This window comes from Chrysoperla carnea, chromosome 4 (genome assembly GCF_905475395.1).
Source record: "Chrysoperla carnea chromosome 4, inChrCarn1.1, whole genome shotgun sequence".
Lineage (NCBI taxonomy): Eukaryota > Metazoa > Arthropoda > Insecta > Neuroptera > Chrysopidae > Chrysoperla > Chrysoperla carnea.
In genome coordinates this window covers 67519746-67547696 of record NC_058340.1, presented here as the reverse complement: position 1 = coordinate 67547696, position 27951 = coordinate 67519746, and the positions used below count along the sequence as shown (strand labels likewise).

At 28.6% G+C, this 27951-nt stretch overlaps 2 protein-coding genes across 4 annotated transcripts in view; one reads left to right on the top strand and one right to left on the bottom strand.

Moving 5' to 3' along the window:
* Window positions 1-6569, bottom strand: part of LOC123298170 (steroid hormone receptor ERR2) — a 29704-nt gene extending 23135 nt beyond the window's left edge. The window contains exon 1 of the mRNA XM_044880098.1: window positions 6365-6569. The gene's annotated coding sequence lies outside the window, so the exon portion shown is untranslated. The remainder of the gene's footprint in view (window positions 1-6364) is intronic.
* A 1236-nt stretch (window positions 6570-7805) lies between these two features.
* Window positions 7806-27951, top strand: part of LOC123298012 (septin-7) — a 62003-nt gene continuing 41857 nt past the window's right edge. For 2 of the 3 annotated variants that reach the window (XM_044879877.1, XM_044879875.1), the window contains exon 1: window positions 7807-8156. In XM_044879877.1, coding sequence (XP_044735812.1) covers window positions 8053-8156 — 104 coding nt within the window. In that variant the 5' untranslated portion in view covers window positions 7807-8052. Of the gene's footprint in view, window positions 8157-27951 lie in introns of all 3 variants that reach the window. The other variant, XM_044879874.1, reaches the window with a different exon arrangement.

Below are 27951 nucleotides of genomic sequence, written 5' to 3'. Positions count from 1 at the left end.
TAAAATACTTAGTTTTTTTCGGGATTTTTATGGGGGTGGGGATATGAATTTAGTGAAAAAATAGCAGATTCATGTTCCTGAAGGTCGAAAACATAAAACTTAAAAAAATTATATTTCCGTAGGACAACTTTTGCCTGATCTACTAAAAAAAAAGAGGACATCTAAATATTAGTAATGCATGCATTCGACTGCACCATCTACTACCTTAATGTTATAATTGTATTATTTAAAATATAAAAATATTGTTGTTGTTATTGTTATGATTGTTATAAACAATTTTATAATTTATCCTATCCAAAAAAACCTACCCTCCTATCCAAAAAAAATTATTTGAATATGTCGCTCGCTCGCTCGCCTACATAAAAAATTATGTCTATGAATAGCAAGCAGTACTTACTACACAGACATTCTTGAACTTTATTTGTAAATAAAAACCTATTACCGAATATTTTAGAAAATTTTATTCGATATTAAAGCTCTTAGTCCAAGCATTATCCGTACACAAACCAACATCGAACATAACATTTAGTTTTTAGGCACTTAAAAAAATTTCAAAAAATCGACACCCAAAAAGTACAAAATTCGGGTTCATTTGATGACTGGTCCAATAGTTTTTGAGATACGGGCTAAAATTGATCCAAATATAGCGATATCTCCGAAACTCTGCGTCCAATCATTAAATTAACCGGATTTTTATACTTTTTGGATCAAAATAACCCTATCCACCGAGTTTCATCAAATTCCAAAACAAAAATTTTTTTTGCGATTTTCTCGATTTTTTTAAAGACATTATAAAAAGGCGGTAGTACACATATGGCAAATATCACACAAAATGTATGAATCCATTTATTTTGCAAAATTACATACTTATTTAATTCGCCCAGGTTTGACTCAATACAAAAAAATTGTCACTTTACCCCTTAAAAAAATTGCAAAAAATCGAGAAATTGTTTTCATCTCCAATGTCGATAAAACTCAGTATATATGGTAATTTTTACCCAAAAAGTACAAAAATCGTGTGCATTTGATGACTGGTCGAATAGTTTTTGATATACGGACTAAAATCGATCCAAATATTGCAATATCTCCGAAACTCCACTTTGCATTAAAATCGATCCAAATATTGCCAAATTTCAGAAACTCTGCATCCACTCATTAAATTAACCTGATTGTTATACTTTTTGGATCAAAATTACCCCATCCATCGAGTTTTATCAAATTCCAAAACAAAAATAGAAGCTAATCTAGCTAATTAAATAAAAGGTTTTAATGTTTTTTATACGGAATCCTAATTATATATTGAATTACTGAAGGTTTGCACATGTATTTAATCAATTAAATTTATTTTACCTATTTCTAAAACAATAAGTTATGATTCGAGATAGTAATTATTTATTATAAATTGTAAATATTGTAAAAGGTAATTATATACTCTCCGGCAAAACAAAAATTGGGTCATTAAAATTTTTCTGACTGTCATGGAAATAAAACTAGATAAAATTTAACCAATTTTCCTGTCTACTAAATCCTTGAAAACGTAAAAATGAATTCAATATTTATCTCGTTAAAATTTGAACTTTATACCCTGTATATGCAGTGTTAAAATTACAAAAAGACTACGATCTTAAACTATGTTCTTCGAGTCATGAGAATGACAGAATATTGTTTGCTCTTAATGTAGTATTCAAAATCGATCTATTAACATTAGAAACAAATGAAAACAAACAATTGACTGAGTTAATTGTTGAAATATCATGTATATACTGTGTTGATTACATATCACATTACACATACATACATGTCACACAAATGCATATAACTGATATACCCATATAATACTATAATTTTCGCATAATTTGCGCTCTCACGGGTAAACAGTGAAGTTTACGAAAAAATGTTTCAAACAAAAGTTGTAAGGAACATTTTTCACATTTAAACTTTTGTTTTATCTCTAACGGTTTACAAAATGAGTCCTACGGACCCAAGACCCAATTGACCTATGTTGCTCATTTACGAACTTGACCTCACTTTTTACGTCTTCAGCACGCTATAAAAATTTCAGCTTGATATCTCTTTTAGTTTTTGAGTAATCGTGGTGACAGACGGACAGACAGGCAGACAAATGAAAATGAACTAATTAGATGATTTTATGAACACCTACACCAAAATTTTTTTCGTAGCATCCACATTTTTTAGCGTTACAAACTTGGGACTAAACTTAATATATCTTAGTATATTTCATATAAACATGGTATAAATATTTAGGTCATATTTTTAGCAAAATGAAAAAAATAAAGTATATGGTATAAAATATGCCAAAAACAATACCGCAGAGGATTACCAAGTCTACATTGTTTTTCACATACATTTCTAAATTTTTAAACAACAAATCCTCATAAATCCTTTACTCCGTCAGATTTATTTTTTCACAATGAAAAGTCAGACAGACAGTGTTGTGAATTTTATATAATCCTTACATTCATAATGAAGCACGTATAGTTGTTGGAGATACAACCGTTCCTCCTAAAATGTCTTCATTTTATATTTATACTAGCTCGACCCGTGGGGAATTCTGCAGTGCGATACCCATGGCTAAAAACATGCTAGAGAATATGTTACAGCGAGTAATTTACTTTCTTTTTTTTTATAGGCAATTTTATTACAGATATGATGTACAAATTATATACTGCATTGACTCGTCTACCATAACTATTACTAATTCGGCCATAACTATTCCCTCAATACAGTATACGGTATAGCGTTCACATTAATATAATATGGCGTTAGTCTAGAGGGGAGCAATGCATAAATTTTTTGCCCAAAAATTTCATAAAGTATGCAGTTATGGTAACTCAAGGTCCAAGGGGACGGCAGCTTCCGTGACCTGCTTCCTGCCTTCTGTTCGAACAAAAGTTTTAAATAATTAAAAGTTTAACTTCATCTTTTTCGCTCTTCGTTTTAGAAATAAGATTTAAAGATGAGATTTGGAAGAGGTGTATTTTTATTCTAAAACCATTCTAAATGTACATTTAATCTAGTGGGATGAAATGGATCAAAAATAAAGTTTCTATTTCAAAATTTGAAGAAACTTTTACATATTAGAAAGTAGTTTTTTTTAAAACGTATAAATTATCGATCGATAACGTATTAATAAATAGTTTGGAATTTTACACAATAGCAATAAATTTATGAAGTAAAAGTGATACCAATAAAATGTTTTTGTTCCGATCAACAATTTTTTATAATTTCACACTTCCATACACTAAATTAATATTCTTCCCGAAGTCATAAATCGCAGTAGAAAGCAATTGCGTAGGTTTAATTAAAGTTATCACCTCAAAGTTCCAGGAAATAAACCAAAAACATATACAGTGGGTCGCATTTAAGATGAAGACACCTTCATATTGTCGTTATTTATAGGAATATCGATTTAAAATTTTGCACAGTCATACAGGGTGATGAGTCACACTTTTTAAGATACTTAACCGAAATCAAAATTTTAAACTCAGCCTACTATAAATTGACAAATAGGGTCGATTCTTAATATTTTGCCTAGCTTCAGAGATGGTTAGAAATATCGAAAAAAAATTAATAGAAACAGGTGCTTGATATCCGTTGAGGCTGGGAGCCAATCGAAAGTACGCTAAAGCCACATTTTTCGGCTTGTTTCCATGTAAAATTATGTTAGAATACAGTGAAAATGAGCTGAGAAACAAACTATTTACCATCCTACATGTTATTTCATCATTTCTCCATGCGATGGCGTTACTAAAGCGATATGTTTACGTCACTATGGAGTTTGAATTTACTGCAGTTTAGAAAAACCATTTTCTAAAAACAGAAAATCAATCACAGGATTTCCAGAATTGAATGAACCAAGTATATATGGTCGTCATATGAGTGTTTCATACTAATTTTTGTTTGCAATGGTTATCGAATACATACATGACAAACAATCAAACAATAACACTTAATTAATTAATTTTAAGGAAAATTATTAGACAGAATGATAGACAAACAACAATAATAGAACACGTGATGTCTACGTTACTGTCTGGTTGGACTTAGGTTTCATAATATAATATCGATTTCCTCGAAATAGAGTACCTTACTGCGTAAATTTGTGTGGGTATACATTTAAAAGTATATGTACAAAAATACTTGATAATAATAATACTAAACGAGTCGGATAAACTTTTTTTCCTTGACAGAAAATTGAATAGGTCAGTTTATTGACTATTTTTTATTTGTAATGGTAAAAACTAATTATAAAAGTACGGCTTCATTGTTTCGTTGTTTTTCGACTTTTTAAGAAAAACACTTCACACAAAAAAAATCAAGAGAAGAAAAATGAAGATTTTAACAAAATATTTCGATTAAGACTAGTTGAAACTGTCTTACCGGAAGTGAGATCGGTATTTTATTCTTAAAATTTTCAAAGCATTTTTCGATACGCATAAAAATTAACGGTTCTAAAGTGTGGATAAGTTGTCGAATTGATGGGCAAGTATCCACTCTTTCCATTAGTCTCTATGGGCTAGTGCTTAGAGCCCCGCGATCGATGCGGCCCTAAAATTACTCTAAGATATCGACCTCACATACGACTTTAGACGAAATCTCAATAATTATTCGTCCTATTATCGATGTTTCTACTTTTGGGTTCATTTCGGTACCAATATTGGGTTCATTTCGATATTATTTTATATAGAAGAAGTAATTCTTTCATTTTTATGGTTCTCGCTAGATTGATTCACTCCGAAAATAGCATTAAAAATCCGGTTCAGTGCTTTTGGGGTTAATATTCAATCAATTTCATTGATATAAAAAAAAAATTAGAATACGAAAACCATTATTTGTATTTTTACAATTGTTTATTCATCCCAAACTTTTTAAAACTTTTCAAACTATTGTTGAAACAGAAAAAACAAATATTCAGTCAAATAATCATTTGACTAAATAAGTAAATAAATGGCAAATAGAAAAACGTGCAAACATTTGCCTATTGGATTGAATGTCAAAAATATAACCAGGAACTTATCTGGCGAATTAAGATTTCATTCAACGTTCGAGAATCGGTGATTGGAGTGTCTCGCAACAGCGCATTATGCTGACACACTATGACATGTATTTAAGCAGTATGTATGTTATATTATAATCTTTTCATGGAAATATGAATTGTTATTTTTGTGTATTCGTTGTGTGCGTAGTCATGGTAGGGACAATAAAATCGATGCCAGCGCTTCCAGTGAAAAATTTTGGCGTTAAAGGGGGCTGTTATTACTAATTTGCAGTTCTTTACATGTTAATGTTATAGAAATGTCAAATTAAAATTATTGAAAAACACGAATTAATTAAACTTAATGCATTATAAATTGTGAAAATAAGAAATCAAATTGCACAAATATTATTTTTCAAATGTAAATTATCATAATTATTTATTTAAATTTGTGAGTCAATAATATTAAATTTTCAATGTAAGTCTTAAATGCAATCCATACAATTATATATGCATCCATACAATTCTATAATTAAAGTATTGTATCGTTACCATGGAAACGAAACTCACGCACGGAGCGAATTAGTTCGAACCCAGTAACAGTCTTAAATTTTTTTTTATTATTTTGTTATTTTAAATGTATTATCATATGTAACTCTTGTTGTAATTACGAGTTGAATCGGTTGATTTTGTCGAGGATTTTTGTGGAGGAGTTTTATATAGGAGTTGTTTGGTTAAAGTTTTTAGCCCTTGCATTCAAAAATGGGACACTATTACAAAAACGGAGATATTATCGTTCGTAGGGAAGAAGCTTGTTCGTAGGGAACTTCAACATAAGGTGGATGTAGATTGTAGAGATTATAGGTGACAAATTATAAAAAATTAGCCCTCTAGCTTAATAGTGGGAATACAATTTTGAGTATTTGTGGATACTCTTTGCTTTTTTATTCACAACCAAAGCTATTAATATGAATATTTGTCTAAAAAAAATCATGGGAAATGCGTCTCGAGTCTTGATTACAGGCTTGTATTATTGTTTATAAGTCTGTGAATTATATGTTCATAAAAACAAAACACTAACAGAACATGATATTGTGCGACATCTATTGACAAATGTATAAACTACAAACATGGCTATCTATTTTAAATTGGTTTTGTTATCATCTTTTAATGACACATGACATAAAAAATAAATATTGAACTTTTTTTTTATATAAACATTATTAAATTCGATCTTAAAATTCATATTTATAGAAAATGTAAATCTAGTTTTAATGAATTTAAAAAAATTTAGAAACTTATGTTTGTAGTAAACATGCCAAAATATTATGAGTTGCATAATAGAATATTGAAAAATAGAATACCAACCTTGATAAAAACATGGAATTAATTAACAAAATATTTAATGTAATTAATTTATTTCATTAAACACAACAATGTTTTACAAAACGTAAAAAGTATTTTTAATTAGAAAAGTATTCAGTACTTAAATCACCATGCTTTAATAAAAAACCTTGTACTTTAGTTACTTTCAACTTTTGTTTTAACACAAAACTTTTATAAATCAAACTAAATATGTTTCTATTAATTGTATTACCTAGTTAATTGAACAATTCAACAAACAAATTAATAACTGTTAAGTAAAATAAATTAACTATTAACAAAATAACTTGTTAAAATAAAGTATATTTTTACTTTGTGAAGTACTCATATTTGTAACTAAAAAAATAATTGTACGAATACCACGTAACCTCTATATACAAGTTTTAATTTAGCTGACTTCTTGAAATTCCCACATACAACGAAGCTATGTTCCTCCACTTCGTCAAGTCAACGATTTGCGAATATCTAATACAGAAAAGGCGACCTTAATTGGAGAATAAAAATTAAAACATTTCAGATTGAATACTATCAATTTTTTATTGGTATAGTTCAATTTTATACATAAAATACAAAACCTCTATATTAATATCAAGTTGCACTATGTGTATGGAGGTAAAATATATTTGTAAATTGTGTGAAAGTTTCAAAAGTCCCCATGAAATAATTTCATTTTTTAATTCCCAAATTTACGTATTATATTTATTCAACTCATTCAACTTATTAATCGTTCACATCTTAAAATAAATTCATAACCAATTATTCCTATCTATCATTTCATTACATTTTGCTGTAAAAGAAAAGTTTTTGCACGCTTTAAAAGGTTAATTATTTAGGTTATGCTTCTGGGAAATGTACAATCATACATTTTCCATTATTTTTTTCAATTTTCTTTGGAGTTAGATGTCTAACTTACAACAAGCGGGATTTTCAAATATTTTATGATCACTCATAAATAAAATGAAATATAAAAAGGACTAGAAATGAAATAAATGAAAGAGAATGAGATTTCTCATACAAAAGTTTTATTGTAAACAAATGGTAAAATTGTAAATATTTAACAGAAGATGAGTTAGTATATTTTTTATTCAACAAAATTAACATATGGCTAGAAGGTGTGGCTTTTAAACGTTTTTTTTATCCGTATTTTATCCATGGACGTATCGTGAAGTAAAGCTTTGCGCAAGTACATAGTTCAAATACAAAATCTTTGAAATATTGAATGAAAAATATCAGTGATTTCAAAATAATTAACTTACTCTAATTGAAATTAAGTAATTACACTTGAATTGATTGTAATAATATTAACAAAATTAAATTTAATATTTCAAAAATAATACAATAAAATTAAATGAAAGTACGCATGCGTACTATTTATATTACTAGTGCAATATAGGGATTTGTACTTAAAACCCTATGGCGCGGACGCCATAATTATTACAGACAGTAGTGAGTTTAATGATTTGACTCACATTACGTTACTCCAATGTGCTCTAAACAAAATTAAAAATTGACTCATATACTACACAACAATTTTTCGTGTGATATATTTATTCCACAGCATCTTTTTTAGTGACAGTTCTTGTTATTTTTAAGTGTCGTTTTTATATTTTGTGGTGAAAAAAATTATTAAATTTTGTTTAACTGAAAAAAAAATTTTTTTTGAATAAAAAATAATGAGTGGAAGCGAACAACCCAATTCGAAGACATCGCCGAATAGTTATTTATATACTTCTAGTTCGACATTACTGAATAGAAATACCGAAAAGCCAGTGTCAAGGTAATATTTTCATATTTATTTTTATTTACCGAAACAAAACGGTCTTGAAACTGATTCACAGTTGAATTAAGTTAAACATGTTTTCTTTTTTTGATATTATTTTTGCCTTATATAGACATTTCTACTTTATTTATTTAATTCTGTCCTTTCTTTGCTTATTATTTGTGTTCGCTTTTTGAGTTTTATTTTTTTTTATATTTTCGATTAACCTGAAAACATTTTGTAAACTTGTTTTTTTTTCTGTTAATACATTTTTCGCTTCACTGTAATATTATTCATTTTAAAAATAATATTTTTAAGTCCAATATATTTTTTTTGTTAAAAAATACAATGAAATACAATGGTAATCTATGTTTACAAAAATAAAATTATTGATTAAATGTAATTTATGATTCATAAAATTATGATAAATGTCGTTTTGAAAATTTTATTTACATATTATGAGTGTGTAGGTCTTTTGTTTATTTTTTACAGTCAATTAACAACGGTTTTTTAGCATTCAAAATGAGTGTTTTTAAAGTATTTTTTTTGTACAATTCGTCATTTTCTTGGGGTTTAAATCGGTTTTAAGCTGTAAAACGTATTTCACATAGAGTGTTTTAGTTTTCTTAAATATCCGATGCCCAAGAATATTTCCAAAAAACTTAACTAGATAAAGTTTAGGCTCGCATTTTACGTTGAAAATTTTATTTTTCAACATGCGACAGACCATAATCGAATCTATTCATATTATATGCATTTAAGGAAAAGGAAACGAAGTGATAGTGCCATTGATTTTTCAACGAGCTGCAACTTTAATTTATATTTTTCTTGGATATCTGATATCTCAGAAAATGTAATATTCAGGAAGTTAGAAAGTTTTACGTCGCTTGATATTATATCTGAAAGGGGCGTGTTATGATTTTTTAATGCAATATTTCCTGAAGGAATAGAAGTATTCCCAATTTAATTTCAGTATGAAACGATTTTAAGACAAACAAAACCTATGAAATATTTATTAAAAATTATCTTCTATAAAAAAAGAATTGGAGCCATTAATTTGTAAATAATCAAGTTGGTCGTTTTAAACATTTATTGACTGTTAAGCGGTACGAAGTTCACTGGGCCAGCTAGTCATTAAGTAACCTTTAATCCGATGAAATTCAAAGCTTTAAAACCAGGTTAAAAGCTTGGATGTCCAAAATTTTAGACGTTTATTCTTTCTCTTGCTTTATACGAGATTTTTGAAAAGAAGAAATTTTTCATTAAAGAGTATTTGATTGCAAAATTTGCAAAAGTGTGAGTGTACCGTTAATTTTTCAATAGGTTTCATTTTGGTTTTAAAAAATATTGTAGATATTTTTAGCGATAAATTACAATTGATCTTTGTCAAAGAATTAGAAGTGTAAACCGGCCTTAATTGAGTAATAATGAATCTATTTAGATCGTACGTGACAATAGTACATAATTGTCACGTTCTTCGGTACAATAAACTTTTCTATATGAACTATAGAGTAAGAGCCAGCGCCTGCCAGACACACATTAAAGTATAAAAGCTGAAATTTTTTTTGCGTATTCTCACTGGTGTAGGGACCAATCTTTGGGGGCTACAAACCTTGACTAACGGTTCCTTCGGTAGGTAGCAGGTAATCAGGGGCGCAGTACCCGAGCTCGCTCACGTTAAAGTATAAAAGCTGAAATTCACACAGAGTGTTCAAATGACCATTTTAAGTCAATATTGAAAAAGACATATCAATCCATCCAACTAACATTAGATGACATATCGGTCAAATATTCAATAAGTAAATCGTCATAGTTGTATAAGCCATAAACGGTTAGTGATACAAAAAAAATTAGTTTACAAAAAAGTAGGTAATTTAATTATCTACAATAAAAGTTATTACCATTTTTGGTCTAAAGCGCACGGTTATGGAGATATAGCCTAAAACGGTTTTCCTTAAAATGGAGGCACTTTTTGTAAGGATTTTGTGCTTTTACATTCAGTACGTGATACTGAACATATTTAAATAATAAAATAACTCTTGCAGTGAAATAAGTTCATAATCATTGAAGAAAATGTAGATAATTGTGTATTTTTGCATTTGACCTTCTACTACGTCTGGGGGAGTGTTAGCCCCTTCGGATTGATCTGTCTTTTTCAATATTGACTTAAAATGGTCATTTGAACACTCTGTGTGAATTTCAGCTTTTATACTTTAACGTGAGAGAGCTCGGGTACTGCGCCCCTGATAACCTGCTACCTACCGAAGGAACCGTTAGTCAAGGTTTGTAGCCCCCAAAGATTGGTCCCTACACCAGTGAGAATACGCAAAAAAAAATTCAGCTTTTATACTTTAATGTGTGTCTGGCAGGCGCTGGCTCTTAGTCCACTAGTTTTAGTTAAAATGTTGAACTGAGTTATTAGAAATATTCTTACTTGGCAAATTCTAGAAATGGATTTTTGTTGTAAGGATGACTTGAATATTTTATGAAATTATAAAATGATATTTTTATTACCTAAAGTAGTTAATTTGTAAGATAATAGTGTACAAAAATATTAAAAAATCATTTTGCTATGCAAATTGTGGCGTGGAATAATAGTCGCATAAAAGAATGCATAAAAAAGTCATTCTTAGAGAGTTCTCAATAACAGCTTCGATTTTGATGATTTTTTTTTTTCAAATTGATTCTTTTTGTATATTATTTAAAATCAGGCATTTCAGAAAGGGTAATAATCTGGAGGGGGAAAAGGCAATGTCCGGACTAATGTATCGACGCCCAGTCTAATGATAGAAGTTTGAAATTTCAAGAGAATATTGATCTTATACTGTAGGTATCATTTAAGAAAGGATTTTTTCAAAATTCATCCCCTTTAGGGGGTGAAATAGGGGATGAAATCTTGTATGAAAATGTATACAAATCTTCATTTTTGAGTTCTCTACTTAACCGATTTTAAAAATTCCTTTACCTGTAGAATACAACTTTATCAGCAAAAAAACATGGGCTGTATTTTTTTTAAAGCTGCAGTTTTCCAAGTATTAATTTTCTTCGGTATGAAAACTAGGCTTTGAAATATGACTATTAATTTTCATTAAAGGCCATTATTTGAATGACGACGTCACGAAGTTTACTATCATTTTCAAATCACGTTAGGGAAAGCGAGATCGAAAGTAACAGTGACTCAGTTTCTATTTAAATAAAAATGTAATAGAGATCTTATAAAGTATTATTTATTAGTCTTTCTCGGTATTGAGTAATGTGACTAATCAGTTGTTATCAGAAAACAATAAAATCACCTCATTTAGGTAATTCAATTATAACCGGTCGTGATTATAAAGAATGCAGTATTAGATTTTTTTTTGATCAAAATTCCAAATCGTTTTTACAGATGTTAATTGTATTAAGGTTGACCGGACATTAAGGTCGTACATTCATGAAAATTGTTAATAGACAAGTTTAACAAATAATGTTAATATAAAGTTTAAGTGACAAAATAATTAATTTTAAAATATAGAACAGTATACTGTAAAATTGCAGTGTACTGTCCGATCAACCTTAAATATCATATAAAACTAAGAAGTGTTATTATACATTTATATAAACAAGAGGGGTGGCATTTTCATTAATTTTTCATGGATCATTTATTTTCCTATTTAAAATTATGTATTATTAAATTTATTTTCTACCTGAAAGGCATTATCTTACATGACGTCATAATGTTATGTCATTATAATTAAATAAACAGGAGTTGTAAAGTTTGCATTACTTTTTATTTAATGCGCAGTATTTATGTTTTTAGTAGAATAATAAACTACGCCAGTCAAATTTTAGTAAAGATGTTCTTTAGGTATGTTATTTGAACTCCTTAAAGGGGAGTGTGAAACTACCTTTTGTAAGGAAACTGTGCCCCAAATTTTCTGACTTTTTTTAAGTTTGAATTTTTTCTTTTTTTTTTTCAAAATTTTTTCATAAGAATTATTAGTTGAAGCTATCTACAAATTTTCATCTTTCTTTCTTGTATATTTTTGGAGAAAATGAACGCGAAAGTTTTGCCCTAATTTGCTTCTTCATAAGAAAACAATGATTGAATTTACCAAAAATTGAATCAAACAAAAGTTTTTTATTTTTTTTTTATTAGAAATTTTTCTATCTCTAACAGTTTAACACAAGCCAAAAAATTTAAAATTTGAACATTTCTGAAAACATTTATGTAAATTTTTCAGGCATCATATCTCAAAAACTATTAGACATACGGAGTTGTGGGTTGGCTTCAATTGTTTCAAATTTAATATACTTTCAAAAGCTCATAGTTTTTGAATTAAAATGAAAAAAGTTCGAAAATTTTGCAGTTATTCACGGATAACGTAGGTAGCATAACTTTTTGCTTGCAAAACGTAGTTTCACTATCCCTTAAAGGGTCTAAATAACATACCACAAAAACAGCTTTAAATCGCATTTTACAGTTTTTTGTAAGATTTTACTGGCGTAAAACGTCTCTTTCAATGACTTTTATCTTTCCAAATACAATCCGCCGAAGGCATTTACTATTGCCTATGTTTGAAATTAGACCAACGTAATCCTATTCGGCAAAGGTTAATAGAATCCATAGGTTCAGAAAATTTGACCACTAGGTATTTTCAGTAATTCCAAGGGATCGTTTTCATTGACCAGACTGTAGTATTTATGACAAGCATGAAAAAGACAGAGGTATAGTAATTCGTTTGGACATGCTGTATTAGCTGATGGCAAGTATATAATAGAAGACAGTCAGAGTATATCATTTTATTGAATGGATAGTACTTACAAAAAGATGGTATCATACTACACAGTACATACAAAAGCGTACGCTAATGTATTTTCAATGTAGCCTGAAGAAGCATACGATACCACAGAGCACAGACTGTAATGATAATAATAATGAGCGTATGTACCTACGTAATATTACTTTGTAAATTCAAGCAGGTATTTTAACTTCCATGTGCAATATACTTCAGTATACGAGCAGAAAGAAAGACGAAATCTCTTAATTTTGATCTATAACACCAATTTCGATGAAAAATTACTTAATATAAAATTTTTAAACCATTTTTGTATTGGTACCCCTTAAAAAAATTGCAAAAAATCGAAAAATTTTTTTTCTCTTCAACTGCGATAAAACTCAGTATATAAGGTAATTTTGACCCAAAAAGTACAAAAAGCGGGTGCATTTGATGACTGGTTGAATAGTTTTTGAGATACGGTCTAAAATCGATACAAATATTGCGATATCTCAGAAACTCTGCATCCAATCAAAAATTAACCGGATTTTTGTACTTTTTGAGTCAAAATTACCCCTTCCACCGAGTTTCATCAAATTCCAAAGCAAATTTTCTCGATTTTTTCAAAGGGGTACCCCTTAAAAAATTGCAAACATCGAGAAATTTTTTTAATCTCCAATTTCGATAAAACTTAGTATATAAGGTAATTTTGACCCAAAAAGTACAAAAATGGGGTGTATTTGATGACTGGTCGAATAGTTTTTGAGATACGGACTCGATCCAAATATTGAGATATCTCAGAAATTGATATATATCGGATATATTTCCTCGAACCCTGGAAAAACTCATGCATTCCTTAATTTATAAATACGAATATATCTTGTGCACGGAGGTTATCTTGACAGTTCCAACCATACTTTTTTTTTGTGAAGAAATGCAACTTTGTTTTTGTGCTGATAGTTTTTATTTATAAATATGTACACGTTGTGTTTTTAATTCATCGTTAACAAAGGACATCAAAAACAAAGAAATATTACAGTTAATTTTTGTTATTGTTTTTAGTACAAAAAGGTTTTTTATTTCTTCTTCAAATATAGAAAAATATATTTCGAATAATATTTTACGGTATTTTCGAAATTAGGTTAACAGCATGTCACAGTCGCTGAAAACATATTAACACAACATGGATCGAATCATGGGGACGTTATCACTGGGTGTTTTTCTTGTCGATGGTTGAGGTACAAATTCCCTTAATAATAATATTGTCACCTCAAAGATACGACAGTTTTACCCTCCTTATAAATAATATTTAATATCAGACAAAGCCACAGTGAAACGTGGCTGGATTTAGCTAGTATGTAAATAATTTCAATTAAATTATGAATTTTTAATTATTCACACTATCTATAATTATTTAAAAAAATTTTAACAAGTGAAAACAAACAATTGACTGAGTTAATTGTTGAAATATCATGCATAGTCAGTGTTGATTTCTTTATCACATAACACATACAAACATGTGACACATAAATAACTGATAATCAAGTATAGTACATATTATAAAAACTCCGCCTAATTGGCGCCCTCACGGGTAAACAGTGATGTTTACGAAAAAATGTTTCAAACAAAAGTTGTTTAATTTTTGATAAGGAACATTTTTTACAATTAAACTTTTGTTCTATCTCTAACGGTTTACAAGATGGGTCTTACGGACCCAAGACCCAATTGACCTATGATGCTCATTTACGAACTTGACCTCACTTTTTACGTCTTGAGTACGCTGTAAAAATTTCAGCTCGATATCTTTTTTCGTTTTTGAGTTATCGTGTCCACAGACGGACGGACAACCGGAAATGGACTAAGTAGGTGATTTTATGAACACCTATGACAAAATTTTTTTCTTAGCATCATTATTTTTAAGCGTTACAAACTTGGGACTAAACTTAATATACTATGTATATTTCATATATACATGGTATAAAAACCACTGCTTTAAAGCCTCCACCCTCTCTTGATATACACAGTTTTTATACCATGCTTATATGAAATATACATAGTATATTAAGTTTAGTCCCAAGTTTGTAACGCTTAAAAATAATGATGCTAGGAAAAAAATTTTGTCTTAGGTGTTCATAAAATCACCTAATTAGTCCATTTCCGTCCGTCCGTCCGTCTGTGGACACGATAACTCAAAAACGAAAAAAGATATCGAGCTGAAATTTTTACAGCGTACTCAGGACGTAAAAAGTGAGGTCAAGTTCGTAAATGAGCATCATAGGTCAATTGGGTCTTGGGTCCATAGGACCCATCTTATAAACCGTTAGAGATAGAACAAAAGTTTAAATGTAAAAAATGTTCCTTATCAAAAATTAAACAACTTTTGTTTGAAACATTTTTTCGTAAACATCACTAAATGTCGGTCGGTAATGCAGAAACCTATGTCAATTACATATGTACTATACTTTATTAGTTATGTGTATGTCACATGTTTGTATATGTAGAATCATAATTGGATGTGATAAAGAAATCAACACTGACTATGCATGGCATTTCAACAATTAACTCAGTCAATTGTTTGTTTTCACTTGTTAATTTTGTTAAATGTAAAATAGTCATAATTCATTGAGTATATCAAAAAAGTCGGCCATGATTTGTGTGACATTTACTATTTTAAATTTTTACAGAATTCTTTACCTTATGGTTCAAAAAGATGATCATAAATTTGCTCCATCTATAATCATCATTTTGAAGCATAAATTAAAGACTTGTGTAAAAATTTAAAAAATAGTAAATGTCAAATTAAATTAAATTTTTTTTAAAAATATATCTTTATAAATTATAGCTCATGTGTTATTCTGATATATCAGCTATATTGCTGTACAGTTTCATTAAAAACCATTCGCTAGTTTTAGTGTGAAAGCGTAACAAACAAACAAACAAATAAACAAACAAACATGCTTACTTTCACAATTATAATATATATATATATATATATATATATAAAAGTTATTAAACCTATCTTATTTATGAAAATAAAACAATAACTGATATATTCAACACTGTCTATAATAGGATACTTCAACAATTAACTCAGCCAATTATTTATTTTCACTTGGTTTTCATAAAAAATCTTTTATCATATGCTTTACTCGTTATCATTTTATCGAAAAATAAAAATGTACCCTAACTAACATATTTTATATAAAAGTTAATTATAAACATATTTTCTTTTTATAAATTAACTCAATTTTAATGTTGTGTGTAGTACCTACTGCTTTGGTACCATAGGTTAGTTAGGGTGAGAAACATTAAACTACCCCTTGTTTTATATCTTTTCAATGTTAATTAAAGTAATTTGATTATTTTCTCGATGTAATGATCGCTGTTAACATCGCAGTTGAATCTTCCACCATAGGTCTAGAACCAGACATAGTATTTGATAGTTATTTTAGAATGGCTGATAACTTTATTCGCTACGAAAATTTTTCTAGCCTGAGACTTTTCTTAAAGAGGCGTGGAAAATTTTTAATCCTAATCCCGTAACAAGCTAAATATTTATTTAATATGATATTCGATGAAAAATGTTATCTGTATATACAAAATTTTAGGCTTTGAGTTTTACTGGTATTATTAATCTAATATTAGTTTAACCTCTAATTTTTCCACATTTTTCTTTGCAAATTAAACTCAAAAACTATGCATTTTAGAGAAAAAATAGCTCAAACTGCGGAACTAACTAGTAAGTCTAACTTAAATATCGAGTTTTCCGCAAATTCGAAAGATTGGGAACAATTAAAATATATAGGTCGTTAGGAAATTTTATGCTTAGCGAAATTTTATGCAACACGGAAAATTGTACATTGATATAGATTTTCCAAAAGATATGAAAGATAAGAAAAAGTTTATATACACAAATCGAACGAAAATTTTACGTCTGACAACTTTGGACTGACTTATTTTTTTATCTAAAATGCATAATTTTCAAATAAATCCCAAAAAATTGCAAGAAATCTTAAAACTTATTCTACAGGTAAAAAGCTAAAACTTAACATAGGTTGCTCTCACCAAAAGTTCAGTAAATTTCATCGAATTTGATTGGAGTATTTGGTCCCTAGACTTACTAGTATAGTGAACAAGCAACCCTATATTATAACCCTATTCTTCATTAATTATATTTATATATATTTCTTCCCCCTTCAAATGCTTTTTTTCTGTTTTCATTGAGTTTAGTAAGGACCACTCTATTGAGTCATTTTCTTGCATATTGTGTCATAGGTATGGGATAATTACGTATTGATTATATCTTTTTCAAAGAGAAAAATAAACTACTTGTTGAGATAATATTATTTTTATCACATTTGTTTTGATCAATGAATTTTTTTTATACAAAGTAGCCAAAAATTATAGGGCTGTCATTAAACTTTTATAGGCGTTGGACACATAAGGATCACGGAAGCCGTTTTTTGTTGTTGTAAAACTTGATTTTGAAGTTTGAAGAAGCTTGAGCGAGAAGGAATCCCATGTGTAATGCAAATAGTCTTCACTAGGCAAAGCTATTGGAATCAGAATAAAGATTTTTCTTCAAATCCTTAAGCTTAGTGTTCAAATGAAACTGATTTTCGTTATTTTTGGGTCAAAATAATCCTAGAAAATGATTTTCATTAAAATCAGGAACAAAAAATCTTTTTTCAAGTTTTAAATTTTCCAAAGGGGTACGTACCCCTTAAAAACATCGCAAAAATTCGATACAATTTATTTATCTCCGATTTTGGTAAAAACATGTCTTTAGACTAATTTGGGTACGACGAAAACGATCTCGCTGGTTAATATACGATGCAATTCACCGTTTTCAAGATATCACTTTCATAGCTCTGAATTTCCAAATTCGAGGACTTGAAATCTTGATTCATCTGATTTTTGATAGCGTTTAAGAAATAAAAATTTAAATAAAAAATAATTTTTAAAGGACAAGCTTTTATTGTACTAGAAAGTAGAAAATAATTTTGTATAAGTCACTCATACATGACTATTCGTAAAAGCTTGAGGTGCTCCGAATCATTGTTGATGTTTTATATTGAGTACCTCAAGCTTTTAGGATTAGTCATATACATACAAGTGACTCCTACAAAATTATTTTCTACTTTTCAGTTCAATTAAAGCTTTTTTTTTTTTAAATACTTTTTATTTAAATTTTTATTTCCAAAACGTTATCGAAAATCAGATTTTGAACGTCTAATATAAGGATTTGTAGTCCTCAAATTTGGAAAATAATGATTTTTTTGAGGGCATGCCCCGTCGTTTGTGGGTTCCTGGCCACTTGCCTAGACTTCCCAGTGGAAATGAAGCTTATTTAAAAAACTCATCCTGAAACACTCGGTATACTCGTAAATGTAAAACAAGCTGTTGTGCATGTTTAACATTTCAGTATAAAATTTGAGTATGTGTTTCAAGTGCTTTGTGTGCTTGTTGCAACAAATTAGTTCACTTTGTTGCTTATAGTTGTTTTAAATGTGTGTGTTGTGTTTGTGTATAGCATTTTATCGATTTACAACCCTAAAATAGTTTTGAATACAAATACAAGTTGAATACTTTTGACGTGATAACATGAAAACCATGGAATGAGTTCAATGTTTTATGAAAATTTTCTATGTTACAAAGTTAAAATCAATTTTATATAATGTAGTTTATTTTATTACTTATTTCGGAGGCTCTAAAACATTTTAGGTTAAGGTATTTCTAACAAAAAGTGTCTTAAAATATTTTTGCACAAATAATTCCAAAGATGTATTTTTCTACGACATAAAGCTGTAAAACTTTCCTTAAGACAATTCACGGTCTCTGTTAGTTGCTATCAATTTTGAAAGTTGTCGATATTTAACATGTATAGGATATTATTACTTATTTTTGTTGTTCACATTTTAATTATGCACACAATATTTACATCATGGTCTGTTCGACTAATTTTGATATATAATATGTTACATTCAATCGTAAACTAATTATTGACAAATGCTTGTCTAGTAATCTTAATTAAAGAGAATTGTATAGGATATGAATTTATACTATTTAGAAGACCTTTTTGACAATATTTCTATACAAAATAACTTTGCTAAAACAAAACTACATATACATGGTGGGCCATTTTAATATATACACCTAAATATCTCTTTTTGTAGCCTACTAATAAAAAAATTACTCTAACCTCATGTTCTGACATCAGATTAGACGTAAATTTTCGAGTTGCTTTAATATCCAATTTAAATTCTAAACGACAAGATATAGAATAACACTTTAAATTAGAAAGTTGATCCTCATAAAGAAATTTAAAATTTTTGTTTAAAACATTTTTTCGAAAAAAGTTAGCTTTCTCTTAAAAATATGCCACTATTGCATTTCGAAAGAAAACACGAAATTCTTCTGAGATTCATTGCGCGCACATTTTGAAAACCTCTGTTATATAATATATTTTAAAATTTAAATTTATATTAAACAAGTGAAAATTAATAATTGATTGAGTTAATTGTTGAAATACCCTAGACATTGTTGAATATCAGTGCTTAAAAAAAGTTAAAAAAGAAAAACAAAAATAATCATTTAGGATAATATGGAAATTATTTATTCCCTGAAAATTTTTTTAGGAATTTTTTGGTATCTACATGCTTTGAAACGAATTTTAAACAATTTTCTCTTGAAAATTCACCCTTAGTACTATCTCGTGAGTTTATTATAAGAATCAATGGGCTTACTTTTTGAATCTACCTACAAATTTTTAACTTTCCAGTTTTGTCCTAATTTGGAACCTCACGAGAAAACAAAAATTTTTAAGAAATTTGTTTCTAACAAAAGTTGTTTATTTTAAGATAAGGAATTTATTTTTTATTTGTTCTTGCCTACGGACTCATGACTCAATTGACTTATATTGCTCGTTTACGAACTTTTTACGTCCTGAACAAGCTATAAAAATTTCAGCTTGATAATTCTTTTCGTTTTTGAGTTATCATGCTCACGAACAGACGAATTAATTTGGTACTAACTAAAATTTTGTTTGCAGCATCAATATTTCTAAGCGTTAGAAACTTGGTACAAAACTTAATATACTTTGATTTATATCTCATATATGGAGTATAAAAATATAAAACAATGTGGGTTAGTTATTTAAATTAAAATTGTGTAGAAGATACATAAAATAAATTATAGTATAATCATGTTTTACTACGAGTATCGATCGTGTTTTCTTTTTCAATTATCATTTTTCATTTGTTTTAATAGAAAAGAAGAATATATAAAGGAAAATATGCCATTTAAAATGTGAAACATTTTAATATCAATTTTAATGAAAATTGCATAGGTTTTTAATTAAATAATCTGTCTACACCATTCTCATATTGAAAATGGATTTTTATTTCAGAATCTATTTATACCGTTGTTTTTGTTGTTGTATTTATATGATCATAAAATTAAATAGATTAGAAAAAAAATACAAAATTATCACTTTTACTAAAGATAGCGCAAAAAGCATAAAGTGGAGTAAAACTTTAATGATTGGATGCAGAGTTTCTGAGATATTTCAATATTTGGATCGATTTTAGCCCGTATCTCAAAAACTATTGGACCAGTCATCAAATGAACCTTATATACTGAGTTTTATCGAAATTGGAGACAACAAAAATTTCTCGATTTTTTACAATTTTTTTAAGGGGTATCCATCCCTTTGAAAAAACTCGAGAAAATCGAAAAAAATTTGATGAAACTCGGTGGATGGGGTAATTTTGATCCAAAAAAGGTTAATATAAAAGGTTAGTATAAAATAAGGTTAATTTAATGATTGGACCTATAGAAAGTTACAATGTCAACGAGTATCATGGGCAAAACTTTTCATTTTCAAAAAAGTTAGAGTTCCCCACTAAAAAATTAAAGTCCATAAAATTGTGAACAAAAGGGACGATAAGTGAGGGCTATAACGCGATAGTCTTTGTTTTATAAAGGAGAAATTGTCCAGCAAAGCGAGTAGGCTGCTAGTAATATGTAATTTATAACGAAATGGACATACCGGGTGTCTCACAACACCTCTCGTTCTTTTTTTCCTTTTTTTATGAAAATTGAACTAAAATAATACAAAAATCCAATTAAAGTTGCGCCAAATTTACGTTTTTCAAGATTTGAGTCTTATTTAGATTTATAAAGAAATTTGTTTTATTTAAAAAAAAAAAAAAAAACTAGTTATTCGAAAATACTAGAAATTCCGTGATATATTATATATTGATTGATATTCCAGAAAATTCCTCGAATAGTAAAGCTATGCTACAAAAATACAAAATTTAATATGTAATATTTTTATCTCTTAGAACAAAATCTATTTAATGTTACACCGAACTTGCACTAAACGGAAGTAGTGTGTTCCTTCTATTTGATGGTTGTGTCTTGATTAGAAAACAAAATCAAGACACGTGACTGTGTTATGAAATAGTAAATAAACCGTGCGGTTTGTTATGTTGGTCATGATGACTTAAAAAGTCTTTAACCTGATTGCTGATTACTTTATTAATAAATATTTATTATACTATTTATTCTTAGTGATTGTAATCGGATGTATTAATTATATCGAGTAAACCGTTAGACGTTGATTATTTCTTTATTGCAAATAACATAAATTTACAGATTGAAAGTGTATTTGTACGAAATTGTGATAAAAACCAAGAAAAAAAGCCTGATAATTTGATATAAAAATGGGGGGGGGGGGGAGTTTAGCAAGTGACACTCCCCAAAAGTCAATTTCTTGACGCTAACTCAAATTGAATACAAATTTTGATTTCACGCAGTTCACATAGAAACGATTCACTACTTTATTAATAATATCTGGATGACCGAGCTTTGCTCGGTTATTCGCCAATAGATGTCAGCAAGAGTCATATTTTTCACTTTAGACTACTCAAACGCCTCCTTTTTGTTATGTTATAATTTGCATTGTATTTCATTAACTACGTTATACACCAATAGATGTCTGATGAATTTTTCATGAAAAGACGGATAAAACGACATTTCTGATAAATGAAACCTAGCTAGATCGACTTATCGCCCCAAAAAACCCCTACATACTCATTTTCATGAAAATCGTTGGAGCCATTTCCAAGATCCTTGATATATATATATATATATACAAGAATTGCTCGTTAAATATATAAGATAATTGTATGAATGGACATTAGTTTATGGCTTGTATATATGGTTTATATTGAAAATTTAATACTATTTTTAAAATTAAATGCCGTTTTTATAACACGATTATTCATAGTAAACGCCCTAAAAAATAAAATATGACTGGCTAAAAATCGAATTAAATTAAAGTCAAATTAGCTCAAAAGGAATGCTTATCTATCCACAATACCTTTCTATTTAGAAGAAAGTCAATCCAAAAATTGTTTACGAGGCTATGAAAAACAATTGTTTTTTAATTGAAATAACTACGATAAGTTAACGATAGTTAATCAAAATCTGTATATGACGTCACTAGAGAAAAAATGTGTCCTCTTGAAACTGAGAACGGATATCCATAGATAATTATATCAATAATAAATATATTATTTAATTATCAAAAACACACCTGGGCCTAACGCCCATAAATATATTTATACAATTGCTGTACAATACAATCGGTGAATTATGAAATAACTTGTATCAAAAATGGTTTCGTTTACAAAACTTCAATTTCATTGATCTGTTTATAGTATAGGAGCTAGCAACGTCAAGAAAAAGTTACGATAAAAGTTGCGAAACTTACTAAATGCAAAATAATTTTAACACAATTTTTATCAAATTATTTTTTATGCCTTTTTAGCTAAGAATATATATTACCAGACAGTTTCCGATTACCAGACGCGAATCCATCATTAATTACGCAACCGCTCTCAGATGCAAGACCCCCTTCACCCCTGACTAATTTCAAAAAGGGAAAAAAAAATTATTTCCGAAAATTGTATGTAGTTTATTTATTGGCATTGTATAATATATAGGGAATTGGAATAAGAAAGGGAGTTTGAAGAAACCACAGAACAGCAGTAATTGAGAAGCTAATGATCTGAAATAAGGATAATTAGTCTTATGGCATTCGAAGACGGGTCGAGTGTTAAAGCCACATAAAAAGAATTAGTAACAAAACTGTCACGTAGGAAATTCCAATCCATACTCTATGAGATAGTTTTGGAAGAAGCCATGCTTTTAATCGGTCCGATAATCCAATTCGATATTTTCAGCACATGTTTTAGACAGATGCCTGTTAAAAATACAACCTGTCCTATGTTCTACGGTTAATGATACGAACTTAAATTAAGTTTATTTCGACCTAATTTAAGAACAGTCAATCAATTTCAAATTTTTGTGGTGTAATATCTTTAATAAGTATACAAATATTTAGAGATTTCTGACACTATGCCCATTGCAAGACAACTACCTTAAGATTTAATTTAACATTTAAGTGGCGCCTACATTAATAAACAAAAAATAATCTTAATGCAAAAATGATTAAGCTGACAAAATATAACAAAGAGACAATCGATAAACCGCGACAGTACGGAATCTTTTGAATAAAAATACATTTTACGGACAATAATACTCGATAAAACCAAAAAAACAAGTTTGACAAGGATTGTTGGTTTGGTGTTTGATTGTATTGGGGTGACTTGATTCACTGGTAAAACGTATATATAAGCGCCCACATACGCTGCTTGAATGTACATATCACATTGTATTGTGCATGTGCTATGCCATGTACTATGTGGCGAACATGAAGCAGAAGGCTATAGGTGAGACTGAAGACCTTTATTGTGGGTGGATTATTGTAGCAAACATACAAACATAATATTTATTCATCATACATGGGTAGAAATGTACAGTACATAACAAAATCATTTTGGATACATGCCAGTCATATTTTTGTGAGTATATGTAACTGATAAATATTCTAACTCAATAATATTATAAATGCGAAAGTAACTCATGATCTGTCTGTTTGTTACGTTTTCACGGCTAAATCGCTGAATCAATTTTGAAGAATTTTGGTATCCTGATAGATGGTACTTTTAAGAAGGACATAGGCTCCTTTTTGTCGCAAAAATAAAACTTAAAATGGATGAATTAAATTTTTTATTGAGGAAAATTGACAAATAAACCTTAAGCTCCTGACATCAGTACCCAATCCTTGCGAATTAGACGCTTATGAAAGCATCTACATTCAAAAGCTGGGTAATGAAACAATGAACTTGGACAAAGGACCTATTCCAAATTCGGATTTAATAAAAATTGCAAAATCGAGGTTGAATTCTAAAATTGTTAATACGTTGTAAAAATAAATAATTATTTATTTTCATGATTTATTTATAGTTTGTAATTTAAGTTTGGTTTGTAATTTATTATTCTAAACGTCAAAAAATATTCGAATAGGCTTGCGCACAAGTATCATGCCCACTGGCCTAGCACTGGTCAGCTGATGGAAGCTGATTGGCTGGCGCCAATGATATACAATTTGACAGATACTGTGAACAGTATACATTGTAAGAACACGAAAGTATCAGTGTGCAGTCCGCCACCAAATTAGCAAAGAGTAACATTCATAATAAGAGGAATCACTAGCTAATTCTTACTGATGATGACTACTTGGTAGTCGAAATACGTATTTATAAAATACAAAAAACTGTTCTAGGAAATTGGGGCAAAAATCGAAATTTATTTCGAAATATCCTAGAGTTCTCATTTATTATCTTCGATAATATTTATATTAACAGAATACTTCAAAAAATTTCCCTAGAAATGGGAAAACCATCCTCAAAACTACCTTTTTTCTTCTATGCATGCTAGAAAGATGCTGTTTTTGCATTCGCACCTTAAGGTTTGGGAAGAGGTCAATGAAATGTAACATTTTGTGACAAGGCGCAGGTGATTAAAAGGTTCATGATGTCATAAATCAAAATCTAAAAAATTAAAGGATTCCGCGATATAAGAAGGAAAATGGCTTTCTGTGAAACTTTTTCTAACCCTCCCTAAAATGTTCTTTGGATCATTCTGATCAAAAGTCATTCTGATCTAAATGAATCATTTAGTGAATTTATTGAAATGAATGATTATCGTGAGCGAAGCTTCGGTTGAAAGCTAGTATTTATCTAAATGGTTATCATCGTCTCCAAATAGTCTTCTCAAGGATAATTATTTGAATTGAACACTGTTCCAAATCATAAATTTCTAACTGTTTCTATGTTGCCTCCCTGGTATGTATGCACTAAATCGGACTAGTATCGATCGATCTAAATAAAATATTTTTATGTTTTCAGTGTTTTCCAAATTTTCGATCTAAATAAAATATGTTTATGTTTAAAATGTATACAGAGTGATTCATGTTTAAGATACTAATTCTGACAGGAAAAATGTGAAAGCACTTCTTTTATTATTGATGTTATGAATGAAAAAGTTTGGCAAAATGGAATTTAATCCTAAATTGAGAGCGGATATAAGCTCAGATCAAATAGGCAACCTTATAGTTCCTTCAAAGTATGTAGATGGTTCTAAGAAGTACCACAATGTCTGGCGGATACCACAATACTTGAAACTTTGTTTTGATAAGTTCTTATTATTTTTGAATAACCAGTTTTAATTTCATTTAATTTAATGTAAAATCCATTAAAATCAGCACGTGTTTTAAAAAAAAATAAATTGCAGGCAGAATAAAAACACCTGCTTTTTTATACTGCCTTTATACTTTCAAGATGTTGAAATGTGTACAATGAAAAATCTTTGATCGTTTAAATTTTTATTGGAGATTATTCTTTATTCGGTTTTTTATTTTAAAAATATTAAGTTTTAATTCACTTCAAAATTGATAAAAAAAAACTTTTAACAAAAAGAAAAGCGACTTCAAAAGAAAAACTTTTCCAAAACAAATTAATATGCACTAAAAATATAATGTAGTTAAAATTATTGTTACTTTTGGAGTCGGTGTCAGCCAAACTAATGTAGCAAACTGTTCTGCCAGAGTTGTTTCCTTGGCTGACACCAACTCCAAAAGTAACAATAATTTTAACTACATTATATTATTAATCGTTATTTTTTTACTTTTTAGTGCATATTAATTTGTTTTGAAAAAGTTTTTCTTTTGAAGTCGGTTTTCTTTTTGTTAAAAGTTTTTTTTTATTTTGTGATTTTTAGTCAATATGAAGTACAATAACTAATTTTTCACTAAAAAAAGAATCATCGAAATCGGTTGGCTTGATATTGAGTTATTCGTCCTCTTGTTATGCATACTTAATGCAAATTTAAGACTTTTATGATTTTCTCATAGATGCCGTTATCAGAACTAGATCAAAATGAAATGGGACCACACGGGAAGCACCAGCTTTCACACAGATAAAGAATCATCAAAATCGGTTCACCCAGTCAAAAGTTCTGAGGTAACAAACATTAAAAAAAAATACAGTCGAATTGATAACCTCCTCCGTTTTTGTTTGAAGTCGGTTAAAAAGAAACAAAAACTTTGAGAGTTCCGAAATTTTATGAATTTATGTGGTAAGATATGAAAGAATCGCTTAAAGCTAAGAATTATTTATATCCTGTTTATATGAAATATGTATCAAGGTATACTAAATTTAGTCCCAAGTTATTAACGCTTAAAAATATTGATGCTACGAACAACATTTTGGTATATCTAAGTGTAAATAAAATCACCTAATAAGTCCATTTCCGGTTGTCTGTCGCGATAATTCAAAAACGAAAAGAGATATCAAGCTGAAATTTTTATAGCGGGCTTTGAACGTAAAAAGTGAGTTTGAGTTCGTAAATGAGCAACATAGATCAATTTGGTCTTGGGATCATGAAAAACTGGTTAACCAAAATAAGTAGAATGCATCGATCACATATCCCTAAGTTAATGTCCCTAGTTATAATTTAAATTTTATTTATATTTAACTTATATTTTTTAACAAGAATTCATTGAATACTTATGCATGATTAGCTAAGTTAATTTTATACAACAGGTAACACAGATGTTTGAAATTTCACTAGCGAATTTCACTTATTGCAAATTTTTTATCGTCATTAGTGTGGTTGTGAACTTACCTATGTTCTGTTTATAAACAATTGATATTATTTAGAAACAATAAATAAATAATTATAATAATTTCTCTTTTATTTTAATATGGGATTGTTTTATTTATTGTTTTTATTGTAATTAAAATGATAACAAATTATATTCAATGAAAATACATTTAGTGTGGCAATTTTAAATTTTAAGATTGTTTTGACACGAAAATTCAGGAGAAAAAATATAAGCATTTTTAGATAAAATGTTTTATCGTTCTATGAAAGTAAGAAAACACAAAAGTATACATTTTTAGATACAGCTTCGAATAAATAGCTTCTATTAAATATTATAAACTTTAAAAGTTTAATAATAAAAGTAAGAACGTAAATGCAAACTTAAGCAAAATATAACGCACTTAATCCTTATAAATTTGTTATCATTACATAGAAAATTATTCATTATTAAGAGAATATAATAAAATAATATAATAAAATGTTTATATAAGTTTCAATTTTGATAATGAATATGTTATAACTGGACGATAAGACGGAAGTAAGAATAAAATTTTTCGATATCTGGCGTAATTTTCAGAATATTGAAAATAGGAAATTTTCTTTAATTATTCAGCTTTCTATATTCCGAAAACTAAGGCAGATATCGGAAAATTGTATTCCTAGTTTTCGTCTACATTCACGAAGTTATAACAAAATTCATCACCAAATTTGAAAATAAAAAAGTAATTTCAACTTTAAATGTTCTCTGCTCGTACAGTCCTTATATGGACGGTGACACTTAGGTTTTTTTCTTTTCTAATTCATTGCTAATATGATTACTTTCTATAAAAGTTTTTTAAAAATTTGTTTTCATTCGTTCTAAGTGAAAATTATCAAAAACTTTCAAAATATGTCGTTTTTTGAGATTTCTCTATAAGATCATGTATTTTATATCGATTTTCAATGATTTTTTTCTTAAAAGTGTGCAAAAGTCGGACTATAAA